At 52.1% G+C, this 25,164-nt stretch overlaps 2 protein-coding genes across 4 annotated transcripts; one reads left to right on the plus strand and one right to left on the minus strand.

The window, feature by feature from the left end:
- The first annotated feature begins 803 nt into the window (after positions 1-803).
- CDC42EP1 (CDC42 effector protein 1) lies at positions 804-9,036 on the plus strand. Of its 3 annotated transcripts, XM_069581574.1 has the most exons (4): positions 1,241-1,345; positions 2,282-2,401; positions 5,677-6,438; positions 7,776-9,036. In XM_069581574.1, the coding sequence occupies exons 3-4, from the start codon at positions 5,976-5,978 to the stop codon at positions 8,396-8,398; spliced, it is 1,086 nt and encodes a 361-aa protein (XP_069437675.1). In that variant the 5' UTR covers positions 1,241-1,345; positions 2,282-2,401; positions 5,677-5,975; the 3' UTR covers positions 8,399-9,036. The 3 variants fall into 3 exon arrangements, with proteins under 3 accessions (XP_069437673.1, XP_069437674.1, XP_069437675.1); XM_069581572.1 differs by lacking the exon at positions 2,282-2,401 and having other exon boundaries at positions 804-1,345; XM_069581573.1 differs by lacking the exon at positions 2,282-2,401 and having other exon boundaries at positions 1,210-1,595.
- Positions 9,037-9,454: 418 nt separating this feature from the next.
- On the minus strand, positions 9,455-15,894 carry LGALS2 (galectin 2). Its single transcript, XM_069581575.1, has 4 exons — positions 15,677-15,894; positions 11,399-11,481; positions 9,923-10,082; positions 9,455-9,754 (listed from the first exon to the last, which is right to left on the minus strand). The coding sequence occupies exons 1-4, from the start codon at positions 15,680-15,682 to the stop codon at positions 9,611-9,613; spliced, it is 393 nt and encodes a 130-aa protein (XP_069437676.1). The 5' UTR covers positions 15,683-15,894; the 3' UTR covers positions 9,455-9,610.
- Between the last annotated feature and the right edge of the window lie 9,270 nt (positions 15,895-25,164).

The following is a 25,164-nucleotide window of genomic DNA, read 5'->3' on the forward strand; positions in this document are numbered from 1 at the left end:
CCAAAAAACCTCCTCTTTCCACGTGTGTGTAAATACGGCCCCTCCTCCTCCAGCCACACCTGCCTCCTGCATGCGGATCCTTAGTTCTAAGCCTTTGCTTGTTCTGTCTCTTGCCAGGTGTGTGTGCGTTCCCACTGCCCTTCCCTTTGCTGTGTGTCCTTTACAGCTTAACTCAGGTAACACCTCTTCCAGGACACCTTGCTGAGCCCCGCCCCTCTCCTGCAGACTATGTTATGGGGCTGTGTGCAAGATCTTCCCGCTTGTCCTCAGGAAGCTCACGGTCCCAGAGGAATATCGTTCCTGTTGTTTAGTCTCTAAGTTGTGTCCAACTCTTAGGGAATGTTGAAACAGCATAAGCTGGGGATCAGAGATCCATCTCCCCTCCTTGAGGACAGCACAGAGTCCTGTGCCTGGCTGATTCCCTGACCCTCATGGGTGGAGTTGAGGAGTGCTCAATGAAGCTTCGGGAACCCACCCATCCGAGATGTGACCTCATGCAATTAATTGTTCAGCAAGTCTGCTAGGTGCTGACACAGCAGAGAACACTTAGCCACATAACACTTTATGCCTGCTGTTATTATCCCATTTTACAGTTGGGAAAACCAAGGCATGGAAAGTATAAGCAGCGATCAGCACAGGATAGGAAACCAGGCTGTTGGGTTCCAGGGTCCACAGCCTTGACCACAACACCACACCACTCTACCAGCGGCCTGGCCCCAGTGTGGCTCATGTCTGTGTTCTGGTAACGCGGGGTGGGGGTGGGGGTGGGAGAGCTGTACTGGAGCAAAAAGGAAAGGGGGGTTAGGAGAAAGGGAGTGGGTATCCCAGCTTGTAGAACTTAAGGTTTAAGCAGGAGTCGTGCAGGGCCTCGGAGATCTGGCTTCCAGGTTCCCCAGACTCCTACAGGGTGCGGCTGGAGAGCCCAGCAAGCGGAGTTGTCAGGTCAGGCACCCCAAGGCCCTGCGAGGAGACGGTGGGAGAGGGTTTGGGAGTTGGGGACCCGAGTCACCTCTCCCGGGGAACCCCCACGTTCCCGGTTCCCCCTGCCCAGGGCAGCCTACAAGAGCCTGACCTGGCGCCCCCTCCAGCTTTCGCAGTCGCCGCTCGGGGCGGCCGGATCGGTGCCCGGGACTGGGGGCCCCGCCCCGCCCGCGGCCTGGAGCAGAGAGGCGGGAGGAGGGAGCGCGCCCACACCCCGCCCCCGCCCCCGGAGCCAGCCCGCGGAGCCCGCGGCCAGGGCGGCGCAGACCGGCCCAGCCACTCGCCAGGGCTGCGCGCGGGGACGCACTGCCGCCGCCGCCGCGTCCGCCCTTCACCCCCGGCTCCCGGGGCGCGCGGAGAGAAGGTAACCGCGAGCTGGCCCGCTGGTCGTCAAGCCCAGGGTGGGCGTGGACGCGGGCAGGGGGATCGCGGCGCCGAAAGATCTTGGCACCCCCTAGGTTCCTGGGGCGGGGGAGGGGGCCAGCCTGCCAAAGTCGCCCGGGTGCCAAGGGACAGGTCGGGATCGCCGGCCGCGGGAGCGGCACCGGACGCTCCAAGTTCTCGGGTGGTTTCGCGCTGGTCCCGGCGAGTAGAGGGCGGCAGAGAATTGGAAGGTAAAGCGGGTTGCGGGAGGAGGGGGCGAGCCGAAGGCCGTCTACGCTCTTTCCCGCTCTGGGAAAGGAAGGGAAGGAACGGGGAGGGGGGCATGTGTCGGAATGTCGGGCCCCTTGGCGAGGCCGGCGGGGAGAGCGGGAAGTGGTGGGGACCGCTGGGGAGATGGTCCAGGCACCCTGCCCCCTCCCCAACCGCCGCATTCCAGGCCCGAGCAGCGGGTGAGGTCATCCCGTCCGGTTCCCCTCGGGCCAAAGCAGCCGGCTGCCCCCTTCCCCGCGGAGCGACGACCCTCCAACATTCTAACCTCGTTCCTCCCAGAGGGAATGTTTTCTGGCCAAAATCTTTCAGGGACTTCCCATCCCCACCGCCCTCGAGACTGTTCTGTTCTCGCCAAGCCATGCGAGACTCACGAAGTTTGAAGCCCCTTTTCTGGATCGGGAAACTGAGGCCCAGAGTGGCCAAAGGGCTGGCCCGCGGAGGCCACAGCTGCGCAAAACGCGGCGCAGTGTCTGGAGCCGAGGACTTGGGGAGACCCTGCCCTTAGGCCAATCAGCCTCGTCGTCAAAGGCTGATTCGGCTTTAACTTGGGGTCCATGGTGCTCCCTCCTACTGTCCCCCTTGACGGCCTGAGAACAGGGTCTCGGTTGCCACTGTGGACAACGTGCTATCCTTTTTCTCGCCTCAGTTTCTGCCTCTTGAAGCGGCTGGACTTTGAGGAGCTTGAAAAGGCAGCCCCCAGGGAGTTAACCCCTTATTCTGGGAGGCTAGAACAGCCCTAACGGAGACAGGGTCCCTCTGTCCAGCGGTAAGGATGGTGTTACTACCCAGCTGGACCCTGGCGGGCGGGGTGCTGTGAGCAGGGAGTGGCTTCCAGGATGAGAGGTGGTGCCCCCTAGGGGCCTGCGCGTGACTCCCAGGTGAGCCCTAGGGTGCCGCCACCCCCACCTCCGCCTCACCCTTGCCTCTGCCCCCTTCCCCACAGCCATCAGACAGCCCTTGGCCTCCAACCACATGCACTTCCACAGCAGCCCCTGTTGGCCTCTCCTAACCGCGAGGTCCCTACTTCCGGCCCCAAACCTTGTCCTTGTGGTCACCACTGCTATTGAGTAAGCTCCTACCCCAGTACCCGGGCCTGACTATCTGTAGGGTAAGCTGAATCTGCAGGGCTGGGTCTCCTGCCTCCCTGGCCTGCCCTGCTGTGCTCAGCGGCTGGGCATCTGCTCAGCACTCCTGGAGCCTTCACCCACTCCCCTGACATTCACTGCTGAGGCTGGTAGACTCCTGACTTTCCCCAGTGGCTCAACAGGTGAAGAGTGCACCTGCAGCGCAGGAGACCCAGGAGGTGCAGGTTTGATCCCTAGCTCGGGAAGAGACCCTTGAGGAGGAAACGACAACTCACTCCATTTTTCTTCCCTGGAAAATCCCATGGACCAAGGAGTCTGGTGGACTACAGTCCATGGGGCCACAAAGAATCAGACAAGGCTGAGCAACTAACAACAGTAGAATCCTGGGGAGATTCCTGGCTACGCCTCTCTTTTTGCTCTCCAACCTGGGACAAGTCAGTTTCCTTTCCATGTCTCAATTTTTCCATCTGTAAAATGGGTGTTTGTGAGCATTAGCAGGTAGTATTTCTGGGTTGGTGAGCAAAGAGAGGCCACATACCTGGACAGACAGAGCCCTGCTTACTCCGGGGCCAGGTGGGGCACACCTAACCACCAGCGATACCTGATGATCAGCTTCAAGGGCCAAATAGGCTACATTGAGGTTGGAGCCTCTCCGTCTCTCCAGAATGAGAGACATTATTAGTGTAAGAATGTTGGCTCTGAACCCAGCCCTGCTTCAGGATCCAAGGGTTTAATTACAGCACCTTCCACTCTTAAAACTGTCCTGGGAGAGGACCAGCCTTGTTTTGCACATGGGAAAACAGGTCCCCAGTAGCAGTGTCCTGTCCTTGGCTGAAAAGTGCCATGGTTGTCCCTACAACAGTGGGCAGGGTGGAGAGCTTCTGGAGATGCCCAGAGGCATTTGAGACATAGGCTTATCACAAGACTTGGGCAGAAGCTGGTGTCTCAAGTCAAAGTGGCCACAGTGGTGGGGTGGGGACCAGGACCCCTTTTGCTGAGAAAGGAGGGGCTGGGGAGAAGTAGGTGTGGCCACATGACGGACATAGTGACCTCTCCTCATGACATTTCAGAATGACACTCCCCCCCCCCCCCCAGTTACCTCCTCTGCCCCCAGATTCAGTCTTCCCCAGAGCAAGGAAATGGCTCAGGCAAGGTACCTGCCACGTGACCCTGGCCAAGTTCCTTCTCTCCAAGCCTTGGCTCTTCCTGTAAAATGGGCTAACCCTCCAGCTTCGGAGCTGTTGGAGAATCAGATGACATCATGCAGCGGTTGGCCAACTGCAGAGTGCTTCATTACTTCAGCAAACATTCCACGAGGACATCTTGGTGCCGGGGGTGCCAGGGAAAGGAATGATTCAGATACGCCCCCCCGGGTGGGGAGGAGTCAGGGTTGGGGGAGGATCCCATGGTGGGAAGGAAAGAGAATGCAGTCAGAAAAGAAAGCAAGCTTTGTCTTCTTGCCTCCTTTGTTTTTATCTTGTTATTTAACCTATTTTGAATTTCAAATAACATTTGAAGGGCAGTATTGAGATTTTTATGCTTGGAGGTAGCAGAAAATTTTTTTTTTTTTAAGTTGACACTCAGATCTAGGTGTTAAGAATCTATCATTATCAAATTTTATCAGCTCGGGTCCCAGGTCTGGGCAGGTAAATAACTTGCCCAAGGTCACACTGTGAGGCCACTAAATCCTCTACCTGCCCTCACTCGGTCGGTGGCAAGGGTGAGCCTTTGGCATGAAGGTATCACGGAGAACTCCTGGTACTGATTGGGCACTTGGCCGTGTGCAGAGCCCAAGCTGAGTGCTGGAGGGAGGGAGGCAGGAAAATCCAGGCCCCACCCTTAGAGTGTATTACATTCTGGAGAGACAAGACAGGGCTCCACGGGCCACTAAAAGCCATGTGAGTCAGAGGCTCTGAAATGACATATCTACTCGTTCTCTTGATGTGAACTTGAAGAAGCTTGGCCTCTCCAGGCCACAGGAAAACCAAATATGGGACCATAGGTTCATAGGTGTCCTCCAGTGTATACTCCTAGGGTACTAGAAGGGGTGATGATGTCAAACCAAGGGAAGCTTAGAGAAGATTGGGATGGAGGAGGAGGATGAGGAAGAGATCAGAACAGAAGGGAGTAGGCAAAGAACAGCTTTTGGCACCAGCTGAGCTTTTTCCAAAACTTGTTCCCTGGTAACAAGGCTTTGACATCAGTTTGAAAAAAAATAATTTTCTTCCTGCAGGCCTTCTCAGAGCCTTGAATGTGCTCAGACATGTAATAAGCAGCTGGAAAAACCACTTTTGACCACAGGATCCTTTTTCCAGAAAGCATTCAGAAAGCGAAGGGTTCTGCTGGTTACACAGCAGTTCATAAAGCCTTTGCCTGTCACCTCCTAGCCTCTGTGAGGGGAAGACAGTTTAACCCACCAAGAAGTGAGGTGACTTAACTCCACCTGCCAGCAGGAGGCAGTGTAGTTTGGGGCTCAAGGGCTCTGGGGTTGGAGGCTCCGCTTCACCATTGCCTACTGTGTAGCTTCAGGCAAATCCCTTCATTTCTTTGGGCTTCCGTGTCTCCTCTGAAGCCTATAGTGCCTCCCTCAAGGTTAAATGAGTGATGAACATAAGCCATTGGCACTCAGTAGGTGCTTCATCAATGGGGACCATATAATGACCATTCATAGGTTTTAACCAGTATACAGTTGAAGAAGAGTACAGCTCCATGAATTTTTTTGTTTTGTCGTTGTTAGTTGCTAATTCGGTCCGACCCCATGGACTGTAGCCCTCCAGGCTCTTCTGTCATGGGATTTTGTTTCACCTGCACTTAAATTTCCTGGATGTGGAATCATGCCACATGCCCTCCTCTGTGGGTCTGTTCAGCATTTTCTCCATGATCCTCATGTATTCTCTTCAGCTGTTATTATTGGACCAAGATGCCCCCAGACCCTCCACTACCTTCTTTCTCTTAGGTCTCCGCTCCTGGGCAGGAGAACTGTCCACATCTGAGGCACGTTTGGTGCCATCTGCGTCCTTGGCCAGAACATCTGCAGCTCCTTCCACGGGACTGGGAGCCAGGCCTCAGGGCAGACAAGCCATGGACCCCCCACAGCCTCAGCATGTGGGGGCAGCACCTTAGCACAGAGGGGCAGCTTCCTTCCACCCCCTCCCACCAAGAAGGAGGGAGCTGAGAAGTGAACCCTTCACCTAGCCTAGCGCTCTCCCCAGGCCCCGGTGAGCATGGACCAGCAGCTGTGAACAGCCAGAGCCGATGCCGGGCCCCCAGGGGGCTGGAGGAGCCCCGACCATGAACCTGGGCAAGCTCTCACCCGTGGGCTGGGTGTCCAGCTCGCAGGGGAAGAAGCGGCTGACCGCGGACATGATCAGCCCCCCGCTTGGGGATTTCCGCCACACCATGCACGTGGGCCGCGGTGGGGATGTCTTCGGTGACACCTCCTTCCTCAGCAACCATGGTGGCGGCTCAGGGAGCACCCACCGCTCGCCCCGGGGCTTCCTGGCCAAGAAGCTGCAGCTGGTGCGGAGAGTGGGGGCCCCGCCCCGGAGGATGGCTTCTCCGCCTGCACCCTCGCCTGCTCCACCAGCCATCTCCCCCATCATCAAGAATGCCATCTCCCTGCCTCAGCTCAACCAGGCGGCCTACGACAGCCTCGTGGTGGGCAAGCTCAGCTTTGACCGCAGCCCTGCCAGCTCCACAGATGGCCACTCCGCTTACGGTGAGGGCCTGTGCTGTCTGCCTATTTTTCAGGGGCTGAGGTGCAGCGGGTTTGATGGTTCAGCCAACCCTCCAAGTGAGTTCTTCCCCACAGTAGTTTGGTCTCCATGGAAGTCAGACCCAAACCTGAGATCGTGAATGGCAAGGGTGGGTCAGAGGGTGGGAGCCAGTTCACTCCCCACAACACTGAGGTTGAGAGGTGAGGAGGTGGGGTTTGAGTTCTGCCTGCCCCTAAGCTGCCTCCCCTTCTCTGGGCCCTCGGCTAAGCCAACCCACCACCCTCCTTCTCCTATCCCTTGCCTGCTTCAATGGAAGCAGCTCCCTTGTGTCAGAACAATACAGGGGAGAGGTGGAGAGCCAGGGCCCTGGATTCAAATCCTGGTTCTGCCTGATTCTCAGTGAGCAAATTGACCTCTGTGAAGTCAAGTCCTGACCTCTATAATGGGCACTTAGGGCCACTGCTAAGATTCAGTGAAATGATAACACATATTCGATTGTGGCCTAGAATCTCGCACACAGTAGGTGCTCAGGACACAGGAGCTGTTGCTCTGTTGTTATTTGAACAGAGGTTCCTGTAACTTGACAGATTTGGAAAACCCCTCACATGGACAGACACCAGAGGCCCTTCCTGCCAGCGTGGGGAGGGGTGGGTGTCACTAGGCGCCTCTGGACAGCTTACTTGCGAACTGGGGCCCCTGCTGCCGCCTGGTGACCATTCCCTGCCGTGCAGCTTTGCCCAGCACCAGAGGCTTCCTCTGGTACTCCCTGTCCAGGGGTGATGCTCAGAATCCCACTGAGGACTGGTCCACGGTCCCACCACTATGTCTCAGGCCTGGTAGTCCTGGAGCCAGGGTCTGAGACAGAGGGCGTTTAGAAGGCATTTGTCTGTCCTTTGGGTCTTGACTTCTATGTTGTCACACTGGCTGCTGGTTCTATCCTGTGCCCACAAACCAGTACATGTGCTGTGGATTCACGGCAGGGGACCAGGGGTCATTCAGGTTCAGTGTTGGGCCTGAGAGTCAGGAGGTTTGAGCTCCAGGCTCAGCTCCAGCCCATCAGACTTTGTGGCCCTGGGCGAGCCTTTCCCCTTGTCCCAAACTGAGCCTCACTTTCTTCATCTGGAAAATGGGAATGAGGATTATGTCGATTTCCAGGGCTGACAAGATTACTCAAGAGACTATAGAGTTCACTGTATTGGAAAGATGGAGGAAGCTGCAGTCAGATTGGGGGGTGGCTTGCTTAAGGCCACATAGCAAGCAGGTGTTGGTCCTGGCTCTGCCTTCCCCAGTTCCTGGTTAGGGCCTCCAGCTCTGACCCTGGTCCCTATTTGTCTTCTAGGCCTGGACTCCGGGTTCTGCACCATTTCCCGCCTGCCTCGCCCTGAAAAGCCTCGTGACCGAGACCGTGATAGCTCCTTCCCCGCTGAGCCTGAGCTTCGCCGCTCTGACTCCCTCCTGTCCTTCCGCCTGGACCTTGACCTTGGGCCCTCTCTCCTCACTGAGCTCTTGGGGGCCATGAGCCTCTCAGAAGGCTCTGCAGCTGAGACCCCCACCCCGGCTCCTGCTGCAAGTCCCCCAGCCTCTGTTGCAACCCCCCCGGCCCCTGCCTCAAGCCCCTCACCTCGTGGACGCTGCCTCAATGGGGTAACCACCAGGTTGGGCCCAGTGGCTGAGGCGAGGGCCAGTGCGGTGGGAGAGGGCCCCCGTGCGCCTGCTGACGAGGGCCCCAGCAGGCACTGGGGAGCTGTCTCGGGTGGCAGCCAAAGCCACCGCCACTACACTGAGGTGGATGCTCGGGGTGAGGGGTTGGGGGCGCTGTCCCAGGCTCGGGCCTCCTGGGGGAGTCTGGATGAAGAGTGGGGAGCATCCCAGGCAGGCAGCAGGACCCCCGTGCCCAGCACAGTGCAGGCCAACACCTTCGAGTTTGCTGATGCTGAGGAGGACGACGAGGTAAAGGTGTGATTGACTGGGCACAGGCTGAGAACCCCGGTCAGCCTCCGGGCACTGCCTGCGAGGAGCCCAGATGCAGCCCCAGCCCCTGGCAGCTGGGTCTTGCCAGCGACAGACAGGAGAACCCAAGTTGTCCCCAGGCCCTTACACACCTCTGCTGGACAGACATGGGAGGGAGGCCAGGGGAGACCAGGCTTGTTCCAGGACCCAGGTGTTCCCCTGGGCCTGCTCGGCCACCCCGCCTCCCTCCACTGCCACTCCGGACCTCCGGACACAGTAGCTATTCCCTGGGCCCACCCTCCACCCCAGGCCCCCAACCCGCTGGAGGGCCCAGCCTCACAGTGCAGCCTTTGTGTTGGGAAAGCTGCCCTTGCTGGGTGGGGGTGGGGAGCCTACCACATAGAGCCTTTGTCTCCTCTCCCGAAGAGACCCTCGGCCCCAGCTCATCCTGGAGTTGCCCCCAGCAGGGTCCCTCCTGCCTGTTTGAGAGCCCCTACAGCTGCCTCCCCAACATTCCCACCACCAGCCCCATGTCCCAGAAGCCTCAGAAAAGTCAGGTGTGACCTCACTGAGAAGGGGGAGGGTCCCACCTTCCCGTGCACCCCAGACCTGCCTCTAGGTCCTGATTAAAAAGGCTTTTTTTGATAAAAGGTGTCCCGCGAGATGCTTGAGGACCTGGGAAGACCGTGTCTGCACCACCTGCTCGAGTACCTTCAGCACTGGGCTTGGAAAGCCAAGGACATCCCTCTCCCCAACCAGGGCCCCCAGTGAGGGGAGGGACCGAGGCAGGGGGTAATGAATGAGTAACCAGACTGGAATGAATAGCCCTGAGATAAGAAGCCCAGGTGGGAGCCCTTATCTGCAGTTCCGGGAACAGCCCCTGGCCCAGGTGCCTGGGACTGTAATCCCACAGAGCAACTTGGCACTTGTCCTGGTGACAAAAGGGCACTAGCAGGCAGGACCAGTGGCTTTGAGGTGTTTGGAGCTTATCCCCCACTGGGCAGCCTCAGTTTCCTTGTCTGTATCATGAGGATGCTAGGAGCATCAAGATAATGGAAAACACAACAGTTGGAAAGACTATAAAGGTGGATTCTTTTGTTGGTTCTGAGCCTTGAGGGCAGAGGATTAGGAACAGTAGGTGCATGGCTGATCCCACATGAAGAGCAGCTCTGGGTCAGGGATCTGCTTGCAGGGGTGGGTCTTGCTCTCCGGTGAGGTGCTGCCTCACTCCAGCTTGAAGGAGGAGACGAGGAAGTTCTGCACACCCAGGTAGCTCAGGTGGCTGTGGCCCAGCCTGTTGGGAAAGGTCAACTGGTGCCCGTCTGGCAGCTTCACCTTGAATTCATTGTTCTCGAAGGTCACAGTGAGCTGCAGTGGGAGGGAGGGCATCAGGGAGGCAGGAGGCACCCTGGAAATGGGCCAGGGCCATTCCTGGTGGCTCAAACAGTCCCAGCACATGTCTAGGCCAGGGTGCCCCCACAATCTGTGCTCCCCCCTTGAGATCTGTTTTCAGGCCCCTTTCCCCTTTGACCTCACCTTGACTTCTGACCCTGGGCTGAAGCACATGTGATTGTCCCGTTGCTCCGCCCCCCAGCTGTTGCCATCACGTGAGTTGCAGACGATGGTGGATTCACCAAAGCGTGGGTTGAAATGCAGGTTCAGTTTATCTGTCCCCTGGCCCAAATTAATCACAAAGCTGCCAGAGAAGGAGTAAGGAGTGAGGATAAGGGGCCAGCCCTGGGTATAACAGCTTGGGGGGCAGCGTCTTGACCATAAAATTGGTAGAATCACCAAAGGTTGTGTTAACTGAGGTTTGTGCCTTAAAACAAGGGAGGTGACAATTTGATCGGACTTGGCACTGGAGTATCACATTCCATTTAGAGCACAGACTAAGGCTCCTGACAAGTTAACTAACAGTGACATTTCAGGAAATGAAGGTGTCTATCCTTGGGAAAAACTGCTGTTCTTAACTATTTCTGAAGACCCATTAAGTGTGGCCAAAAATAGTTGTATGCCTAAGGTAGTGAGGTCCCTGTCATTAGAAGTTTGCCATCAGGAGCTGTGTGATCTTTTAGAAAGATCACAACAGGGGCCTTGGTTAGCCCTTCATGGTCCCTGAGAGTGGGACATTCTGAGTCACGGGGTGTCTCCATTGGGAGGACTCAGGCCAGAGGTATCCCACATCTCTGCAAACTTGAGGGACCCAAGTAGGAGAAAGAGGTGATTTTTCTCTTGGCTCCTACCCAATGCTTCTGCCTGCCCCTCCCCAATCAAAAACTGATTGAGGTCAGTCTCAAGAAATACTGACCTTTGTCCTGCACACAGGACAGCCTAACGCTGACCTGTAGCCCCTGAGGTAAGAAAGGTCTCCGGTTCCAATGGAGAGGGTACAAACCAGACCACTAGGTGCCCCCTAGTGGCTGCCCCTGGTTTGGTGCTGGTTGTAGTGGCTAAGTCTGACTTTTGCGACATCATGGACTGTAGGGCTAGGCTCCCTGGTCAAGAATACTGGAGTGGGTTGCCATTTCCTTCTCCAGGGGATCTTCCCGACCCAGGGACTGAACCCTGGTCTCCTGAATCACAGGTGGGTTCTTTACCAACTGAGCTATCCCTGGTTTAATGCATGTGAGAGGCCAGTCCCTGGTCCTTCAGCAGTATCAAGAGGGTAGTGTCCCCAGGGGTTGGGGCCTTCAGTAGAGGCATCTGACTCGCAGAGACCTGGGCAAAGACTCAGGGATTTCTCACTTGCCCCTTCTTTGTCTGTTGGGGCCAAGGAATTGAGCACATGGCGTCCCATGTGAATTCTGCAGGTCCCTGAACCTGGCCTCAGATGTGAAAGCAGCCCACATGGAGCCAGCAAGGGCGAGGGAGGCGTGCAAGAGGAGCGAGAACGTACAAAAGGCCCCCTGGGCAGAGGTCACTCCCACTGTCCCAACATCTCACAAGGCTGCCTTGCCTGCCCCCATCTTCCCAGCCCATGCCAGGTCTGAGGCCGCCCCCTCCCTGGCTCACCCATTAGCCCCGTCAGCGATCTTGCCCTTGATCTTCAGGCTTGACCCCATCTTCATGTCCATGTTCGCAATCTCAAATTTCCCCTGTGCCAACAGAGAGACATTCCATACAAATCAATCACACTCTTCTGCTGGTAAAGCCCACTCGCCAGCATCCTCCCATCCCAACCAGGCCCCAGGCCCCCCTCTCCCTCTCCCCACATGAGGCCTTGGAGCCAGGAAGGGAAAAAGCCAGAGAGCTCAGATCAAAGATTCCTGGAGCCTCCTCTTGCCCTTTTTGCTTTACTCTCATCCACCCCAGCCTGAAGAATAGCTGGATCTGGAGACATAGGGCCCAGCTGAGGGAACCTCCGTTTGCCCATCTATAAAATGGGTAGAGTGACCCCTGCCAACCCCACTGTTCCCAAATGTGGTCAAGTGATGAGGCACAATGCCCTCGGCAAAATCCCACAAACAAGGGTACATTTATTTCTTGCACAAACTTGGGAGTCAGTAAAATAACTGTATTAGGACTTCCCTAGTGGTCCAGTGGTCAAGACTCCACATTCCCAATGCAGGGGGCCCAGGTTCTATCCCTGGTCAGGGAACTAGATCCCACATGCTGCAGCTAACAGTTCAAAAGCCCCAGCTAAAAGATTCCATGTTCTGAAACTAAGAAAGATCCCATGCACCACCATTAAGACACACTGTAGACAAATCTTTTTTCATTTTTTTTAAAAAAGAAAATAACTGTATGACAGGCAAGTCTAGGACCATCCCAAACAGAGAATCTGTAAAACTCCATCAGTCACACGTCTGAACATGTCCATCAAAGTCCCTCTCTAAATCCCACACTCCACATCTGTTAAATGGGCTGGTTTGATTTATTCATTCAAACCCAGTTCCCAAGCACCCTTGTGACAGATGCTATCGGATGCCCTGAGGTTAACAGCACCTTCTTCACCCTGGTTTGGAGGATGAGACCTCCCATTTGTGAAGCCCCTCAAACGGGACTTGGCACAGACTAAAAGCAAATCGAGGGACTGTGGTCATTAGGCTTACTTATTGCTACTGTGGTATCCTTCTGCTTCCTATTTTTCCATAGGACCTGGGCAGCGCCTGACTTCTATGCTCTAGTTAGAAGGGAGGTTCTCGAAGCTGGGTTTTCAAACCTTATGACCCAAGCCTGAGAAAATGTCCAATTATCCATGATTGGAGGGTGTGAGGCTGGGCCAGACAGGATTCAGCAGCCACAAAAGACTTAGAACACTTAATGGGGGAACACATTTATATTATAGGATTTCTGTTCACTGATGTCTTCTTTTTTTTTTTTTCTGGAGGGAGCTCACTTGGGAAGCCTTGAAACAAGTTGTGGGACTGGAGTGCTTTGCTGAAAGTCAAGGGCACTGTCCGTGAGGGGTAGATTAGGACTTCCCCGCTGGCAGCTGCCTCCTTTCCACTGAGGGGGAAGACAGTCCTTGGGTTCCTACACGGGTGTAAGGTTGCCCAGTTCTCTTGGTGGTGGTGGTTTAGTCGCTCAGTCGTGTCTGACTCTTGTGACCCCATGGACTGTAGTCTGCCAGACTCCTCTGTCCGTGGGATTCTCCAGGCAAGAATGCTGGAGTGGGTTGCCATTTCCTTCTCCAGGGGATCTTCCTGACCCAGTGATGAAACCTGGGTTTCTTGCATCTCCTGCATTACAGATGGATTCTTTACTGACTGAGCCAGCAGAGAAGCCCTCTCCTGGAGTCAGTACATTTTAAAAGGAGGCCTGGGGACATCCCTGGTGGTCCAGTGGTTAGGACTCTGTGCTTCCAAGCAGGGGGCACAGTGTCCATTCCTGGTCAGGGAACTAAGATTCTGCCTGCTGCCGGCCATGGCCAAAAATAAAATAAATAAAAGGAAGGCATGAAAGAGGCCACGCCAAGCCCAGGAGGGTGGAGCATCATGGCACGTTGGACCCTACGATGCTTCAGAGCAGGGTTTTCCAGGCTCAGCGCCCTGGACTTTCCGACTGAATCATTCTTTGTTGTGGGGTTGTCCTGTGTGTGTAGGAGGTAGAGCCTCAGGCCGGGTCTCTAACCACCGGATGCCAGTAGCACCCTCCCCCTAAGCAGTGACAACCAAAAATGCCTCCGGATGTCCCCTGTGTGTTAGTCACTCACTCCTGTCTGACTCTGCGATCCCATGGACTGTAGCCCACCAGGCTCCTCTGTCCAAGCGATTCTCCAGGCAAGGATACTGGAGTGGGTTGCCATTTCCTCCTCCAGGGGATCTTCCCAACCCAGGGATTGAACCCAGGTATCCTGTATGACAGGTGGATTCTTTACCGTCTGAGCCACCAGGGAAGCCCAGATGTCTCCAGGGTAGGTGGCATTTCACTGCTCTGAGAAAGTGGCGCTTAGAGGCCTAACCCCTCAGATGGGTGCTTAATGTAACACGTGGATCACCAGCCAAACTGGATTAAAATCCTCCTTCAGCCTCTCTTAGAAGGACAGAGAGCAGACCCCCTGGAGAGGTTGTCCTGTCCCTCCCAGAGGAGCATGGGGGTCCTGCCAATGAGCAGCCCTTCACGGTGTGCGCCCTGCAGCACCCACAGTCCCCACCAGGCGTCATGAGGAGTCTCCGGTATCCTCCCTGGGATGGTTAGGGTGAGACTGAGGTGGGGAGAAGCACCCTCGCCTCCCCGCCTAGCTCCTGGAGGCTGCCTGGCTCAAACAGAAGAATCTGAGCCCCCAGAGCTGCTGCAGGGCAGGGGTGAGAGGAAGGCCGGGCTCAGGGGTCCATCTGGGCAAACAGGGATCCCCACGAGAGAGGGAAGGCCTAGTAACCTGTCCCCCCTCCGTAAGGTCTGGAGCACAGAGATAGACGGGGATGCAAAGCTGGGTGGAGGCAGGTGTCAGTGGTCAGGTGACTAACCGAGTGACTAGGGGCCAATGGTGCCCCTTTCTGGACCTCGGTTCGCCCATCTTTTTTTTTTAATATTTTGACCTCGCCTCTTGGCATGTAGGATCTTAGTTCCCCGACCAGGGTTTGAACATGTGCCCCCTGCATTGGCAGAGCAGAGTCTTAACCCCTGGTCCACCAGGGACGTCCCCCTCCTCTCTCTTTACTGTAAGAGATTTGGACTAGGAAGTCTCTGAAGAAGGAGGAAAGAAAGGGGAGGGTGAGATCAGGGGAAGGAGAAGTCGGGCACAGAGGCCCTCCCAGAGAGGCAGAGGGTGGGGAGGGCACCATGCCGTCCACGTTGGACCATCTAGTCACATCCAGGCCCACATCCCACCTGTGCTGACTCTCCCAGAAAACTATGCCCCCCTGGAGCCTGTGAATGGGACCTATTTGGAAACAGGACCAAGTTGAGATGAGGTCGTAGTGGTTTAGGGTGGACCTCAAACTCCATATGACTGACATCCTTAGAAGAAGAGGAAATTTGGACCCCAGAAATACAGACATGCAGAGAAGCTGTGTAAAGGCAGAGGCAGGAGTTGGAGGGAGACAGCCGCAAGCCCAGGAATACCACAGATTGCCAGCAATGAATAGAAGCTGGAGAAGGCAAGAAAGAACCCTCCCCTAGAGCCTTCGGAGAGAGCAAGTTCCCAACACCTGGATTTCAGACCTCAAGCCTCCAAAACTGAGAGAGACTTAATTTGTTACGGCAGCCGCAGGAAAGCATCACACCAGTCTCAGAAGATGCTGTCTGTAACCCAGTTCCCCAAATACAGGAGACAGGCTCAGAGAGGAGCAGTGATTTCTCCAAGGCCACACAGCAGGCTACGGCAGAGCAGAGTTTGGAATCAGAGAATTGGGGAGAAACCTTGAAGGAGATCCACTTGACCCCCTGCAATTTATAGATTTTGCTCTGGGGCAAGTTAACCTTCCAGTCTCAGTTTTGTCATCTTTTAAAGCTCAGGAGGTGTTAGTAGTTATCATTGTTGCCGAGATTAATGTTTTTGAGAGGAAATCCCCTGGCTGTTCAGAGGTTAGGACTCCAGTGCTTCCACGGCAGTGAGCCCAGGTTTGATCCCTGGTTGGGGAAATAAGATCCTGCGAGCCGAAAGAGATAGGCAAAAAATAAGCAAATAAATTACTGATGAGAAAACCAGGCTGGAGGGGGAAAGAGACAGACTCAAAATGGTGGTGGGGGGAACAGAGAGCCTTGATGCTAAAGGACAGTGGAGGCGATCTGTCCAACTTCCTCCCTACACAGATAAGGAAACCAAGGCTGGAGGGGCAGCGATGCTTTTTCTCCAGCATCCACCCCACCCCCACTCAGGTAAAGATTCGGAGCTGGCGTTCTCACCGACATGGTAGCGGCTCCGGACAGCAGCTCTGGGTTGCTCCTGGAGGTCTGGGCTCAGGGTCTCACCTTGCAGTCCAGCTGATATCCTAGAATATTACACATTAACTGCCCCCAGGCCATAAATGGGGACTTTGGTCCTTCTGCCAGGATGTCTCTCCACCCGCACCTCCTGGTACCCAGAACAAATAGGCAGAAGGCTCATCGCCCCACCCCAGCCTGCCCAGCCCAGAGCATCCTCCTGGCCTCTCTCCAGCTCAGCCTCCCGCCTCCTTCCTGAGCCCTAGTGGATGTGACCCCGGAAGCAACGCTGCGCTGGGCGCCAGGAGCTGGCACAAACCATGTGAGAGTGGCAGGCCACCCAACAACCCTAAGCCCCACTTTCTCATCCTCAAACAGAGAGATTTGCTTTGTAAAAACCTCTATGCTTCTATGATGTCCAGATTCACTTTGAGAATCTTTTGTTTTCTCTCCTCACCCCATGCTTTTTCTGATTGTACAAGTAAGGTTTGGGGGGGGGGGTTAAACATTTTTTTTGTACATCTAAGCTTTAAAAGCAATCCATGGTGGATTTAAAGAAAATACCTAGAAATATCTACAACAAACTAAATAAAGAAGGGAGTAGAGGGGCTGGGGGTGTGCTGTGGGTAATGGAATTTCAGTGCTTTGCCCTTTACTTCTACTATTTATATAACTGACATGCTTACCATATGCAATGGGAGGTATTAAATAAAAAGAAAAGCAGGGGGCTTCCTTGGTGGATCCGTGGTAAAGAATCCGCCTGCCAAAGCAGGAGATGCAGGTTCAGTCGCTGGTCCAGGAAGATCCCACAGGCTGCTGAGCAACTAAGCCCGCGGGCCATGACTGTTAAGCCTGAGCTCTAAAACCCAGGAACCGCAACTACTGGGCCCTCGTGGCACTGATCCTGAAGCCCACACACCTAGAGCCTGTGCTCCACAGCAGGAGAAGCCACTGCAAGGAGAAGCCTTGCACAGCAAGTGGAGAACAGCCCCTGCTCGCTGCAGCTGGGGCAGAGCCCGTGCAGCAGCGAAGGTCTAGCACAGTCAAGAAATTAAATAATTAATCAATTAATTTAGAAAGAAGCAAAAACAGGGCTTCCCTGGTGGCCCAGTGGTAAAGAATCTACCTGCCAATGCAGGAGACCCAGGTTCGATCCCTGATATGGGAAGATCCCATATGTCCCAGAGCAACTATCGAGCCTGTGCTGTGGAGCCCATGTGCCACCACTACTGAAGCCCCCGCTCCCTCGAGCCGGTGAGAAGCCACTACGATGAGAAACCCATGTACCGCAACTTGGGAGTATTCCCTGCTCGCCACAACTAGAGACAAGCCTGTGCACCAGTGAAGACCCGGCACAACAGCTCCCCCGCCAAAAATTAATGAATGAATTAAAAAGTTATGTTGCAAATATACCACCTAAAATGTCTGTTAAAAAAATAAAAGAAAGAAAATAATCACCCATAATCCCAGCTCCAGGATAGAATCTGCTTACTTTATTGGCACATTTCCTTCCATGTGGTTTTCAGTGGATTTGTATCATAGACGCCCCTCTATCTTACTCAATTGTTGATTCTGCTTCATCCGGTAAACTCCAAAGCCCATAAATCTATATTTCAGAATGATACCTTAGTGGCAGTGAAATAGTCTGCCTTTCAATGACTAAATTTATTCAACTAATTTCCTTCTGCTGAACACTTACATTAATTCTAAGTGTCTGTTATTAAAAATGCTGCTGCATTCAATTATTTGCACATAAAGTTTGGCAGCATCATGAGAACTTATTTAACGTGGATTCCCAGAAGTAGAATTTTTCTAGAGCCTTGGTTTGGCGAGCTGAAGGGTTTTCCATTAGAGCTGACGGTGGCCACTCTGGGTGGGGTGCTGGGGGACCAGCCTGCTGAAGGCCTTTCGGTGCCAGGAGCGGACAGGTGGCTCCCTGCCCAGCACTCACAGAAAACACCGCCTTCAGTTCCGCTCCCTCCCCCGTCCCCACCGCCAGAGGAGAGTGATTTCCTCATTTTACCCATAAGGAAATTGATCCGTGATCCTTTCTTGATCTTTTTCCCATGGCCATTATAAAACTCAAGCAAGATAAGGATTTTGCAAGTGCTTTATCAACGGAAACTCTCTAATCAACAGAAACTACACCTTGCAGAGGTGACATTTTTATGACGAGAGTAGTAATTCTAGCTCACTGTGGAAGGTTTTGGAGAGTGCACAAAGTAAAAAGAACTTGAAAGCTCACTTGGTTTAGAAGAACGCTTAAACACAGGGGATCATGACCACATTTATGAATTGTGCACTTTTCTATGTCTCTGATAGCTCAGTTGGTAAAGAATCCTCCTGCAATACAGGAGACCCAGGTTCGATTCTTGGGTCAGGAAGATCCACTGGAGAAGGGATAATCAGCTACCCATTCAAATATTCTTGGGCTTCTCTTGGTGTTCAGCTGGTAAAAAAACCTGCCTGTAATGTGGAAGGCCTGGGTTCAGTCCCTGGGTTGGGAAGATCTCCTGGAGAAGGGAAAGGCTACCACTCCAGGATTCTGGCCTGGAGAATTTTTTCTGTGTGTATGTTTTACATCAATGAAAGATTTTTAAAATACTAATAAGAAAGAGAAAAAAAATCACAGGCACTTGAATCTCCAACACTGTTCTCTTAGTAATGCCTAACTTCTGAAGGGTATTTTATGCCCACCCCTCATCACAATAAACTCAGTAAATTCTGAAGGTGATCTTTGTTATGACCCCATTTTTCAGATGAGGACAAAGGTTCCCAGGCCTCACACAACCAATATGTAGCCGAACTTGCCTTTTCTACTAACCCATTCCTCAGATAACTGCCAAGGCAGTCACTTAGCAAAAAGAATATTTGACCTCCAGGAGGCATATGATCTTAAAACCTTTGTGTGGTGGCAGCTTCTTTGATGGCCCCCAGTGATCCCTACTCCTGGTGTTCATACTTGTGTATGATTGGCTACCCTTGACTGTGGCTGGACCCAGTGACTCAATTTTAACTAATAGCATACAGAATTCTAGAAGAGAATACTAGTAGATTAGGTTACAAAAAGCCTACTTATAAAAAGAAAGGTTACAAAAAGATTGTGCTCTCTCACTCTCTCTCTTTCCCCTCTAGCTCTGGGAGAAGTGAGCCATGTAGTCAGCAGTCCTATGGAGAAGCGCATGTGCCAGGGAACTGATGTCTCCAGCCAACCAGTGATGCAGACCTGAGCCCTGCCGATACCCATGGGAGTGAACTTGGCAGTGGATCTTCTCCCCTTTGAGCCTTGGGATGGCCGGTGTTGCCAACACCTTGACTGAAGCCTTGTAAGAGACCCTGAGCCAAAAGGCACCCAGCTCAATCCTATCTGGTTTCCTGGCGCCAAGAGCTATAAGAAATGTGTTTCTTACTTTAGGCCCATAGGTTTTGGTTAATTGGTTACACCGCAATAGATAGCTAATACACTTTGCCAAGCTATTGTTATCAGAAGTTTGGTGGGAGAAATAATATTCATGAAAGCCTCCCGACTAAAGAATCCCCAGTTTGCACATGTCCCTAGACCTTCTACTACCTCGGTCTTTTCAAAGATCCAGCTCTCATTTTTTTTTCCTTTATTATTTTCTGCTTTTATGCTAATTTTTATTGCTCTTTTTCTAACTTCCTGAGTTAAATGTTTAGTTCATTGACTTTGCATCTTTTCTTCTTATTAACTGGGGCTTCTGAGGTGGCACAGTGATAAAGAAGCCACCTGCCAGTGCAGCTGACACAAGAGACATGGGTTCGATCCCTGTATCAGGAAGATCCCCTGGAGTAGGAAATGGCAACCCACTCCAGGATCCTCGCCTGGAAAATTCAAAGGACAGAGGAGCCTGGTAGGCTACAGTCCATGGAGTTGCAAAAAATGTTACATGACTGAACACACATATTTCTCATTAATAAATATATTTAAGGCTATATATTTTCCTCTGCCTACTACTTTGACCAATTCTCATAGGTTTTCAGAAGTTCTGCTCAGTACTCCAAATGTTGCCCTTAAATCAAGCCAGATGATCAGAAAATTGTTCTCAGCACTTAGTACATCCTTAAGAATAAGTGTTTATTGACTGAATAGCAAACGTCATCATCACCATTAGGGAAGAATTGGAAAGTGAAACATCAATACTGTGCGACTGGCTAAGTTTATGGTGCCACAAAAATATAAATGAACTATTATGCAGTCATCAAAAACCACATTTTTTGAAAAAAAAAAATCACATTTTTGGGAGACCCTTGATGGCTGTGGTTCCCTGCTCATGGTACAATGTGAAGTGAATAAAGCAGCTACAGAAGCGAGTTCCCAGGACTTTGTGATGGGACCTCAGTGATTTGCTTGCACTGAATTGTACAGCAGCCGCCAGGCTGCACTGAGGGGCTGCAGTGAGGAGCAAGGCCCCCAGGAGGACAGGCTTGGCTGGCCACACAGGGTCTCCCCAAGAGACACAGGCACAAAGGACTTGATTCAAATGCACGGGAGCGAGGGCCTCCATAGAAAAAGGTACAAAATAAAGCCAGGCCTTAAATGAGGCCAAGTCTTGTAGAGAGACAAGCTAGGGCACAGGAAATGACTGCAAATAATTAATGACATCCCAATGGAAAGCTTCAGAAAGTCCCAGATTCCTGGGGTCAGGGAGGGTTCTCGAATGTCATTTTGAAGCCAGCACTAGAATCTGAGTTCTAACCTGAGTTCAGTCTCCTCCTCTGTAAAATGAGAGCAATAATATGGTGAGAATTAGGGAGATAAAGCCTGGCACTTCGTTAATAGTTAACAGAAAATGTTTGTTGTTTTTATCAGGAGCCCAGTGCCCCACCTGTGTCAGCTGGAAAGGAGGCCGCTCACCCCCATCTGGTGGCCAAGTCTGAGCCCCAGGCTTGTGAGGAAGTTCTCCTTGCAAATTCCCAGGGCCCCATCGTGACTTTTGTGAGCCTGAGGTGCAGATGCCCTCACGGGCCCCTTCCTCCATTAGAAAACATAGATGATTGATGTGCTCATTGCTCAGTAGTGTCCAACTATTTGCAGCCCTTTGGCTGTAGCCCGCCAGGTTTCCTTGTCCATGGGATTTCCCAGGCAAGAATATTGGAGTGGGTTGCCATTGCCATTTCCTTCTCCAGGGGATCTTCCCCAGCCAGGGATGGAATCTGAGTCTCCTGCACTGCAGGCAGATTCTTTACCAACTGAGCTACCAAGGAAGCCTCGTATTATATATACACAGACATAAATACTACACATAGATATAATTTCATGGCTTCATTGAATAAATGGATCAATGTTATATATTGAAATATTTTCATCTACCTAAAAATTCACTTTTTTCTTCTGATTTTATATGATAGTAAAACATTTTGGTGGGCCCCAAGAGTGTCTGGGCCTGAGCCTCTGTCTGCTGCGCCTAAGGGAGAGTTTGGCCGGTGGCTTCCAGTAAGTATCACCCATCGGCCTCCTGCTGTTGGGGGACTTTGGTCCTGAGGTCTGTGGTATCTCTGCTCATCTCCTCTCCTGTCCTTCTCCTCCCAGAGAACAAACAAGTCAACTCATCAGTGATATCTCTCTGCACCCCCCTCCTTGCTTGTTTCCTCCCCAGCATCCTCTTTCCCGGATAGGGAAAGGTGCACGAAGTGTGGACATATGGGGAGCACTGAATTTTGGGGGTCAGATGGGACAATGGTGCATCCTAGCTCTGTCGCCTACAAGCTGAGGAGCCACGTCAAGTCACTTCAAACTTCAATTTCTTCATCTGTGAAAGGGAACTAATAATAGCTTCTTCACAAGCTGATTATAAGTTGTTTTGCTTGTTTGTTTTGGGTGAACCACATAGCATGGGGGATCTTAGTTCCCTGACCAGGGATCAAACCCATGCCTTCTGCAGTGGAAGCGTGGGGGAATTCCCAATTGTGAGAATTTTAAAAGATCTTTTTAAATTAAAGAAGTGAACCTATATAGCAGGTGGCGTGCATATTAGATGCTAAAGAATTAAATAAATAAGCAGATGCCTGCCTTCCTCGCTTTGAGGGAGGATCCTAAATGGGCAGAGGTTTCATCTGAGACGATGACGCCAAGTATCCAGAGCAGTGGAGTCAGCAGAAGTGAAGTTGCTCAGCCGTGTCTGAGGAGCAGCATCCAACAGCTTGGACCCAGGCTGGTGAGCACATCCCTTTCTGCGCCCTGGAGGACAGGGCTTCTGAAGAAGGCAGGGTCCGTCCTTCCAGAGCCTAGGGAGCCTGAGACCAGAGCCTGGTGAGTGAGGAAGATGCTGAGACAGGCAGATGAACCACCTCAAGGAGCCAAATTATCACATCAGCAAGTTAGGGGCCCTATTGCTACTGAACATATCTGGAAACCCATGATTCGTGATTTCCAGTCTCTGTCCAGAGAAAACTCCCTCTTATTCCCACAGTTTTTTGTGTTTTTTTTTTTTCCCCAGGTGGGTTAGTCTCAGGCACAGGGAAGTCTATCTATAGCTTCACATAACCTCTCTGAGCTCAGCTGGTCCATCGGCAAAATGGGATCTGTAACTGTCACAGCTTATAGGGTAGATGTGAGCTTTAAGGGAGAATATGTGGAGTGTTAAGCACAGTGCTGACCTCTGTTCAGTGCTGAATACATAAATGTTTGCTGTTATGAAATATCATCAGGCCTGTTTGGCTGTCCCGCCATGCTTCTCCGTTTCCGACCGGCTGACTGCTTGCTCTTCAAGGGACATCCACAGAGCTCTTACCTTGTCTGGTCCAGGGATCTTCCTTGTCTAACCTGATGGCCAGGTTCTGTGGCCTCACCCTGAGCCCCAGCTGCCGGGTACACCTGGCAGCACTCAGCGGGCATCGTTCCAGGGCTGCCTAGATCCGCTGGAGCTCTTGGGTCATCCTCACCTCACCTGGAATTAGGGAGGGTCCATGAGGGAGGAAGGGATGGGTCGCTGTCTCTTAGCTACTCCCCTGTTCTCTGCTCCTGCCCCCAGAATCCTTTCACCACTCACTGTGGTCTTGGTGAAATGGAAATAACAACGCCCCACTGTCCTGCTCAAAACCCTCCAGTGACTTCTCACACTTGGAACAAATCCAAAATCCCCTGTTGGCTGACCAAGTCCCCCTGATCTGGTCCCATCCACCTTGCAGCCTCATCTCATCCCAGTTGCTCCCTGGCCAGGCTGACCTGTGGGTTCACCAAGCTCTTTCCATCCTCAACACTATGTCCTTGCTCTTCCCTCCGCCTAGAACTCTTCCTCAGCTCTTGGCTGGACCTTTTCAGGTTGGCCTTAATTCAAAAGGTGGAGAGAAAGATGGCTGGCTGGCTGGCTGAGTGAACGGAAGGATGACGAGGAGAGTAGGTGGTTGGCCAGGTGGGGGAGGGATGGATGGATGGATGGGTGGTTGTATGATGGAGCAACAGCTGGAACCACTCATCACAGAGCTGAGAAGGGGGTATTTTCAGGGGCTCCAATCCAGAGATGCATTGCCTCTTCACTTCCTCTTCCCTCTGCCCCTCCCAGGATGTTACCCCAGCCCTTTGGACTGGGGAGGCTCAGGGGCACACCCACCTACGCACATGTGGTACTGAGTTTGTTTACTTAAGAGACCATGATGTCCTATAATGATGATATAAGAGACCATGATGTCCTACCTCTTATAAGTGGCAAGAGGAACATTTTTCCATAGAGAACATCTCTCTAGAAATGAAACAATACAGCAAGCTGTTTCTGTTACTTGGATGGTCCTCAAGTACCCTTCTGGGGGAAAGAAGACCCCAGCACTGAGCCTGGTTGGTCCTCCCAGGTCCAGGACACCCCAATCTTCCTGTGGACAGTGGGGTCTCAGATGCCTCAATGGCCTGGTCACAGCTGATAAGGCAGATGCATGGGGTATGGAATCGACACCTGTATTACAACCCCCAGCTGAGAATTCCCACTGGCTCCCAGCTCCTGATCAGCATGTTAATTCTGTCCCAATAAAGCTATTTTAAAATCAAAGATTCCATAAGGTCCTAGAGTCCATAATGACAACTTATTTTCACTTATTTTCCTTTTAAGACTCCACTTGGAGTCTGGGTTCCAGCCACAGGGCACAGCCACGGTGTTTCCTTTTCTATTTTATTTTTTAATTGTAATTGGAGGATAATTAAATTGGGGAGGATAATTAACTCTGCAATATTGTGATGGTTTTGGACATGGCATTTTCTGAAGATTGTAGAAGAGGAAACCTCCCCCTAAGAGAGAGAAAGCATTTGCCTCCTCCTGCTGGCCACTAGGAGAATAATCTAAATTAGGAAGAAAAATAGCTTGTCAACTGCTATAAACATTTATCTCAGAAAAGAAAGAAAAGAAAAATTGACACATATGTGATTTAAAAAACACTTCATAAAGTTCAAAAGGGTTTTACTGGGAAAAGCAAGTTCCTCATCCAGTACAGTCTCCCCAGCCACTCAGAGGCAAATACCCTTCTCCGACTTCCTTCCAGAGATACCCTACACACCACACAGGTAAAAGTGTGCTATACTTACTGTCTTGTAGCTTGGTTTTATTCTCTTAATGTTCCTGGGAGATTGTTTCACATCAGTAAGATATTTTTGTCTTTCCAAAGGCTGTGTCTGACTTGAGTGAGATGCAACTAATGGGAAACTGACCTGGGCATACATTTAGTTTGAGCTTACTGGGTTACAGTTACAAGGTTCACAGTCAACTTCTAGAATATTTAGATGATTGCCAGTATCCTAGTGTAGGGAATGGTTCCCAGAAACACTCCAATTACCCACACCCACTCACCATGCCGATTAACTTGGTGCTCTGACCTACAGGTGGAGGGACACAGGTCAGTCACTATGTCACCATGACGTAGGTCCCAGGCACCTGGCATGGGAAGATGTGAGCAGTGGAGGAGAACCAAGATCTGCATTGTACAGAGCCAGCAGCTCGTCTATGGAAAACTCTCCCAATCCTCAGACGTGTAAAGTTACACGTGGAAGATTTAATTCCCACTGATCTAGTTACAGCAGATGTCCTTGCCATTGGGGATACGATTAATGACAAAGCATACTTAATTACAAATGCACCGTATGCTATTTTCTGTTTTTGGAGGGCGTTGGGGATCACACGCAACAGAACTGATCAGACACCTCTGTTGCAGGACACCAACTCCGAACAGTACTGAAATAGCAAGCACATCTGCGTATAACTTTGAACGTTTCATATATCACAACACATGGCGTTGTATCTCACAGGCAACACGTTTTGTTCTGACAAAATCTGCCATTCCTGGTGAAACAATATAGAAAATTTGTCTTTCGCAGATCTGACAAAATTAAACATGTCAGGTTTACATGACATCGCCAATAAAAGATTGTGAAGCTGAGAAAAACTTTCCTAAAATAACAAAATAAAAAAGATTTTTGATCAAACCTGTTAGAAGGCTGACTTTTCTTTCTCCTTATAGAAAAGAATAGA

This window comes from Ovis canadensis, chromosome 3 (genome assembly GCF_042477335.2).
Source record: "Ovis canadensis isolate MfBH-ARS-UI-01 breed Bighorn chromosome 3, ARS-UI_OviCan_v2, whole genome shotgun sequence".
Taxonomy (NCBI): Eukaryota; Metazoa; Chordata; class Mammalia; order Artiodactyla; family Bovidae; genus Ovis; species Ovis canadensis.

Coding starts and splice junctions, on each gene's coding strand:
- CDC42EP1 (XM_069581572.1), top strand. CDS start 5,976: ATGCCGGGCCCCCAGGGGGCTGGAGGAGCCCCGACCATGAACCTGGGC. Junction 6,439..7,775: donor AGATGGCCACTCCGCTTACG/GTGAGGGCCTGT, acceptor TTTGTCTTCTAG/GCCTGGACTCCGGGTTCTGC.
- LGALS2 (XM_069581575.1), bottom strand. Junction 10,083..11,398: donor ATCGCTGACGGGGCTAATGG/GTGAGCCAGGGA, acceptor CTTCTCTGGCAG/CTTTGTGATTAATTTGGGCC. Junction 9,755..9,922: donor GCCCAGGGTCAGAAGTCAAG/GTGAGGTCAAAG, acceptor CTCCCACTGCAG/CTCACTGTGACCTTCGAGAA.